This window comes from Mobula birostris, chromosome 14 (genome assembly GCF_030028105.1).
Source record: "Mobula birostris isolate sMobBir1 chromosome 14, sMobBir1.hap1, whole genome shotgun sequence".
Lineage (NCBI taxonomy): Eukaryota > Metazoa > Chordata > Chondrichthyes > Myliobatiformes > Myliobatidae > Mobula > Mobula birostris.
The window spans coordinates 97,882,726-97,890,236 of NC_092383.1; the positions used below are offsets into that span (position 1 = coordinate 97,882,726).

Below are 7,511 nucleotides of genomic sequence, written 5' to 3' on the forward strand. Positions count from 1 at the left end.
GGGGAGTGTCTGGGGAGGAGGACGGGAGGGTCTGGGGAGTAGGGAGGAGGAGGGGAGGGTCTGGGGAGTAGGGAGGAGGTGGGGAGTGTCTGGGGAGGAGGAGGGGAGGGTCTGGGGAGTAGGGAGGAGGAGGGGAGGGTCTGGGGAGTAGGGAGGAGGAGAGGGGGGAGGGTCTGGGGAGTAGGGAGGAGGTGGGGAGTGTCTGTGGGAGTAGGGAGGAGGAGGGGAGTGTCTGGGAGTAGGGAGGAGGAGGGGAGTGTCTGGGGAGAAGGGAGGAGGAGGGGAGGGTCTGGGAGAGTAGAGAGGAGGGTGGGAGGGTCTGGGGGAGTAGGGAGGAGGAGGAGGGGAGGGTCTGGGAGAGTAGGGAGGACGAGCGGAGGGTCTGGGAGAGTACGGAGGGGTGTGTCTGCGGTCAGGGAGGAAAATGGGAGGATCTGGGGGAGGAGGAGAGGAGGGTCTGTGTGAATAGGAAGGAGGAGGGGAGGGTCTGGGAGAGCAGGGAGGAGGAGGGGAGGGTCTGGGAGAGTAGGGAGGAGGAGGGGAGTGTCTGGGAGAGTAGGGAGGAGGTGGGGAGTGTGGGGGAGTAGGGAGGAGGAAGGGAGTGTCTAGGAGTAGGGAGGAGGAGGGGAGGGTCTGGGAGAGTAGGGAGGAGGAGGGGAGGGTCTGGGAGAGTAAGGAGGAGGAGGGGAGGGTCTGGGGGAGTAGGGAGGAGGAGGGGTGTCTGGGATAGTAAGGAGGAGGAAGGGAGGGTCTGTGGGAATAGGGAGGAGGAGGGGAGGGTCTGGGAGAGTAGGGAGGAGGAGGGGAGGGTCTGGGGAGTAGGGAGGAGGAGGGGAGGGTCTGAGGGAGCAGGGAGGAGGAGTGGAGGGGCTGAGGCAGTGCATTGGAGGGATGTATGTATCAATCAGGAAAGGCACTGATGGGGCCTCCTCACCTCTGCTCTCTGTCTCAGAGATCCGATAGTGACACGGCCTTTGAACAGTCGACCTGGTAGAGAACACAGCTCATAGACACCCACTCCATCGGAACAGTGTGTGCTAGATACTGCCTCACCTTCCCAGGGCTTCCATCGTTTCCAACTGTTGCTTCAGATTTTCACTCTCTGCTCGAAATATGTAAATATACAATAACATTAAAGAACCATTCTAAAACCAATCTTTGGGGTACTGCTTGTCTGTGTCTTTATTGATGCTTTGCTGCACGCTTGAGTGCTCGGTGGGGGGTGCCAGTGCTTTTTTTGCTGATGGGGGAGGGGGTGATCATTGCTTTGCTGCTGCTTATGCATGGGGGGAGATGCGGGGGGTGTTGGAGTTCTAACATTTAACTGTCATTCATTCTTTGGGGCACTCTTTTCGTGGATGTTTGCAAAGAAAAAGAATTTCAGGATGTATATTTTATACATTTCTCTGACATTAAATGTACCTATTGTAACCTAAAATATTATTCTGTTGTTGGACATTCATGAAGCTGTAAGGGGTTACAGAGTGGGGTAGGGGCCCAGGGGCCAGAGAGGGTTACAAAGATAGGGAGGATGATTCAGTCCTTAGAGTGTTGCTGGAGCTGACCTCACCCAGGTAAGTGGAGAGTGTTCCATCACACTCCTGACTTGTTGATGGGGGAAAGGTGTTGGGGTGTGAAGAGATGAGTCACTCCCACAGGATCCCCAGTCTCTGACCTGCTGCTGTAGACATGGTGTTGATGTGACTGGTCCAGTTGAGGTTCTGTTCAGCGGTGACCCCGGTGTGTTGATGTGACTGGTCCCGTGAGTTTCTGATCAGTGGTGACCCCATGATGTTGATGTGACTGGTCCCGTGAGTTTCTGGTCAGTTTCAGTGCTGACCCCAGTGTGTTCATGGTGGGAACTGGACAATGGGGATGTCAGAGGGAGGTGGTCAGACTCTCTCTTGTTGGAGATGGTCACTGCCTGGTACATGTGTAGTGTGAATGTTACCTGTCACTTCTCAGCCTGTGTCTGACTGTTGTCCGGGGCTTACTGCATGCAGACGGGCTGCTTCACCTGCTGACGTGTGAATGGAACTGAACATTGTGCAGTCACCAGTGAACATCCCCACTTCTGACCTCCATTGACCCTCATTGCACAATAAAGACACCCCAGTCCCACTCTCAAACAACCCCTGGCTCCCAACAACTCCTGATCCCCAAACAATACTGCACTTCAATCAGTAACCCTACTGTAAATATAAACCAATATATAAAAAATATCTCGACCCCGAAATGACAATCTCACTGAAAAAAACCACACTCAAGATCAATCAACATCCAATCACAATGACATGAACACCTCTGGCGAAAAAAAATCTGCGCACAGACAACAATATTCCTCATCCAAGCAACACTTCAACCCCACAATAACTTTTATTTATACAGCACTCTTTGTGCAGACAATGTAGTTCAAAGTGTTTTACAAGTGCAAACATAAAAATAAAAGACAAAAAGATGTTAGTTAAAAGTGAGGTTGAATAAATAGGTTTGAAAGTGTCAGCGAGTCTGCATCCCTTTTCATTGTAGGTACTGAGTTCCACAGATAGGCAATGTACTTTAAAAAAGATGACCTACCAGTTTTCATTGAAATTCAAGACACCAGCTGAAGAAGACCTGAGAGCTCAAGCAGAATTATAAAACAAAAGCAATTCTGGCATCCTCTGGTCCCAGACCATTGAGAGCTTTAAAAACAATTTTAAAATCAATTCTAAAAGATACAAGAGCCAATGCAAAATAATTAGGATGGGAGTGATATGCTCTCTCACCCTGGTTTTAGTTGAAAGTCTAGCAGTGGTGTTCTAAATAAGTTGAAGTTTATCAATAGATAGCATTGAATGGCCAGTAAAAATTGCATTGCTGTAATCTAGTCTATTTAATGTAAGGGTGTGAATTAGTTTTCCAGCATCATTACGATACAGAAATGGATGTTCCTTTGCAATGTTTCTAAGTGTAGAAATGCTGCTCTGGTCATTTTCTTTATGCGGGATTGAATCTGCAAATCTGAATCAAGGAAGACTCCTAGATTTGTTACTTCTGATTTTACAAGGGGAGCCAAGTTCCCAAGTTTATGAAGAAGTTTATCTCTTTTGGCTCTGGGACCAACCAGAAATATTTCAGTTTTATCTTCATTTAGTTTCAGGAAATTATTGCTCATACTTTTGGTTATTGAAGCTGTATCAGAAGTCAAAGATAGGGTGTTATCGTCAGGCTCGACTGAGAGAGACAATTGTGGAAATCAAGTTTACGCTCTCTGATGATGTCTCCTGAGGGGAGGATGTACAAGGAGAAGAGTAGGGGACCAAGGCGGCTTCCCTGAGCACCAAAAGCTACATCGTATCTCTTAGAGAAATGGTCTCAAAGACAGACAATTAATTTTCTTTCTGAGGTACATTAAGGGCAACACCAGTGAGGTGAACCCAGTTCTCAAGGTGATCTCAGAGAATGTTATGATCAATTGGGTTGAAGGCAGCACTGAAAGTAGATTGAGGAGAATAAGAACTAAGACCCTGTCGGCATCAGTGCTGAGCCGAAGGTCACAGACAATTTTGGTGAGGGCTGTCTCCACCCAGTGGTTTGCTCTGAAACCTCTCTAGAGTGTTGTTCTCATCCAGAACGTTGTTTAGTTAGTTGAAAATGACAACACCCTCATCCCAAACGACAACCCACCGAAAAAAGACTTTGATGCCGAGATAGAGGCAGCTCACGGTTTCTATGGAGATCTCTTTCTTTATTATTGCACAGGCAGATCAGTGAGAATGGAACCCAAGGAAGTGGCTTGCCCCTCCTGTACAATGTGGGAAGTCAGGCTAAGCTCCAGTGTCCCCAATGATCACATTTGCAAGAAGTGCACTTGGGTGCAGCTTCTTACAGACTACGTTAGGGAAATGGAGCTGGAACTGGATGAGCTGCGGATCATTCGGGAGACAGAGAAGTTGCTTGATTAAGCATTACAGGGAGGCCGTCTTACCTATGTTGCCAGATGCACGTAACTGGGTGACCGTCAGGAGAGTGAAAGGGAAAAATATTGAGGACCAGTGATGGAATGTTATGTTGAAGTTGAAGAAGACATTGGTGAGGCCTACCTACAGGAAAGATGTAACTGAGGTTGAAAGAGTACAGAAAAATATTACAAGGATGTTGCCAGGTGTGGATGATCTGAATTATAAGGAAAGATTGAATAGGTTAGGACTTTATTCACTGGTATGTAGAAGATTGAGAGGAGATTTGATACAGGTATACAAAATGATGAGGAGTATGGATAGAGTAAATGTAAGCAGGCTTCCTATAGTGAGATTGGGTGGGACTACAACCGGAGGTCATAGGTTAAAGGTGAAAGGTTTAACAGGAACATGAGGGGAAACCTTTTCACTCAGAGGGTTGTGAGAGTGTGGAAGCACAAGTGGTGCATATGAGCTTGATTTCACTGTTACTGTGAAGTTTGAATTGACACATAGGTAGACATATGGAGGACTATGGTCCCATCGAACATAGACATCGATAGCACATCATATGACTTTCTGCCCACAATGTTGTGCTGATCATGTAACCTACACTAGAAACTGCCTAGAATTTCCTTGCTGAATAACCCTCTATTTTTCTCAACTCAGTGTACCTATCTAAGAGTTTCTCAAAAGACCCTATTCTATCCACCTCAACCACCATCACTGGCAGTGCATTCCACGCACCCACCACTCTCTATGTGGTTACTTCTGACATCCCCCTTGCACCTACTTCCATGCAACTTAAAGCTATGCTCCTTTTTGTTAGGCATTTCGGCCCTGGGAAAAAGCCTCTGGATATCCCGGCAATCATTGCCTCTCATCATCTATCAGGTCACCTCTCCTCCGTCGCTACAAGGAGAAAAGGCCAAGTTCGCTGAAACTATTCTCATAAGGCATGCTCTCCAATCCAGTCAACATCCTTGTAAATCTCCTCCGCACTCTCTATAAATATCCACACTTTTCCTGTAGTGAGGTGACCAGGGATAAAACACAGTCCTCCAAGTGGAGTCTAACTAAGTTGGGTTGTGGGATAGGTCAGTGCGAATAGGCGGTTTAACTGCTTTTTGCATGGACGACTTGGGCCAAAGGGGTGTTCTGTGCTGTACTTTTCTATGACTGCATGAATAATCATTGTGGGTGTTCCTGTCAATGAAACGCATACTGTTCTGGATACTATTGGACTCTGTTATAGAGGAAAGCCACAGCAGTCTGGTCTCTGGCAACGTCTACTTCTGTGGCTCCGGAGAGAAGGTGGGAGAAGAGGTGAACACTGGTGATAGAGGATTCACTGGTTAAAGGGACAGAAGAGATTCTGTGGATGAAAACATGTCTAACAGATGTTATGTTGCCTTCCAGGTGCCAGGGTCAGAGACATCACTGAGTCCGTTGCATTCTTAACAGGAAAGGTGAGGAGCCAGAAGTCAGGGTCCACATCAGTACCAGTCACAGAGGCAGAAAGGGTGATGAACTCCTGTAAAGTGCATTCAGGGAGTGAAGTGCTACGTTAAAGGACTCTTGCCACATGCTGGTGAGGCCAGAACTAGGAGGACAATGTGGCTAAAGAGATGGTGCAACAGGAGGAATTCAGATACTTGGATCATTGGATTCTCTTCCAAAGTTTAAAGTAAATTTGTTATCAAAGTACATAGCTGTCACCATATACGAACCTGAGATTGATTTTCTTGTGGGTGTTCACAATAAATCCAAGAAACACGATAGAATCAATAAAAGATAGCACCCAACAGGAAGGACAAATACCAATGTGCAAAGGACATCAAATTATACAAATACCAAAGGAAAAATAAATAAATAAGCAATAAATATTGAGAACATGAGATGAAGAGTCTTAAAAGTGGGTCCATAGATTGTGGCAACAGCCCAGTGACAGTGCATGAGAATGATCTGAAGGATGAAAGGGTTAATATATGATGAGTGTGTGCTTGTACTGGCTGCAGTTTAGAAGAATGCAGGGGGATCTCATTGAAATTAATCAAATATTGAAAGGTGTGGATAGAGTGGATATGGAGTGGATGTTTCCTATCAGGGTTGTGAGCATAGAACACCACAATCTCACATTTACCTCCAATACAGAATACAGCCCTCAGCTACTCAATTTTGTTCTCCAGCAACTAGAGATTTGCTAACAAGATGCTGGGTCAAGGGAGTCTCATTCCCAAAGAAGAGAAAATCTGCAGATACTGGAAATGCAAGTAACACACACACAAAATGCTGGAGGAACTCAGCAGGCCAGGCAGCACCTGTGGAAAAGAGTTGTCGACGTTTTGGGCTGAGACCCTTCACACAATCTTGCTGAAGGGTTTCAGCTCGAAATGTTGACTGTACTCTTTTCCATAGATGCAGCCTGGCCTGCCGAGTTCTTCCAGCATTTTATGGGGGTCTCATTCCTTTGTGTTTCAGCCTGGCTTGGAGTGCCACCCACCTGCCTAGCTTCCAGCCACTGAAATTAACCTTCACCCACTTAATGGTTCCACACCTGCCAGCTTGAGAGTTAAGTCTCCAAGTCCTTTAGAAGGTTGTGAAATCCGTAGTTCATTAAATCCAATCTAAAATTACATTGCTTAAAGGTAAATTGCATGCTGCAGGTTGCAGTGAGAGTAATTCAAAAGAGGTATGCTTATAAATATTGCACTATGGAAATATACTTGTAGTAACAAAATGGTATTCTATTGTCTGGAACAAAATTTTACCGAGTGCTTTGCTAATAGTGTTGGTGCAACATTGTGGTGGTGGACCTTGAGTACGGTATGTGGAAACCTGCAGAAAGACAGGCAGATAAGGAACCAAGTGAAGTATGACGATCTTGGATGGAAAGGAAATTACGGGGCATGATATAAGAACTGCTTGGCCCAGATGCCATTTAGAAAAAGCTATTCAGAAACTGACATAAACCTACATGGACGAGATTTATTATGTAAAATGAGAGCTACAATTACCTGCACTCCCGAGGGACATAATGTGCGTATATCAGAGAGCCATGACTCGGCTGGAAGTCTTTCCCCCAGGTTGAAGAGGAGTTTGATGGATTGTGTCAATCAAACATGATATGTCCCTGGTTTATCACAAACAGTAAATCAGGTTTTAAATGTTTGAAATGTACTTTACAAAATCTAGAAAAACCAGTGAAGGTGGGAGGATCTCATACACCACCCTCCAATGGATTGTTCGTGCATTTACAGATGGATACTGCAGAATTACCTACGCGTGAAGGATATACATACGTATTGGTCATTCTGAGTGCTTTTTCATGGTGGGTTGACGCATTTCTTTTTTCGAAAGAATCATACAGTCACAGAAGCTAACTGTTTAATAGAAACATAGAAAGCATACAGCACAATATAAGCCCTTCAAACACAAAGCTATGCCGAACATGTCCCTACCTTAGAACTACCTAGGCTTAACCCATAGCCCTCTATTTTTCTAAGCTCCCATGTATTCATCCAGGAATCTCTGAAAAGACCCTTTCGTTTCTGCCTCCACCACCGTTGC

General features: G+C 45.9%; 1 protein-coding gene across 4 annotated transcripts in view; it reads left to right on the plus strand.

Moving 5' to 3' along the window:
- LOC140210145 (T-lymphocyte surface antigen Ly-9-like) overlaps nt 1–5,813 on the plus strand; it is a 51,810-nt gene extending 45,997 nt beyond the window's left edge. For 3 of the 4 annotated variants that reach the window (XM_072279021.1, XM_072279025.1, XM_072279026.1), the window contains one exon: nt 5,361–5,813. In XM_072279021.1, coding sequence (XP_072135122.1) covers nt 5,361–5,512 — 152 coding nt within the window. In that variant the 3' untranslated portion in view covers nt 5,513–5,813. Of the gene's footprint in view, nt 1–952; nt 1,148–5,360 lie in introns of those variants that run through there. The other variant, XM_072279022.1, reaches the window with a different exon arrangement.
- The last annotated feature ends 1,698 nt before the right edge of the window (nt 5,814–7,511 follow it).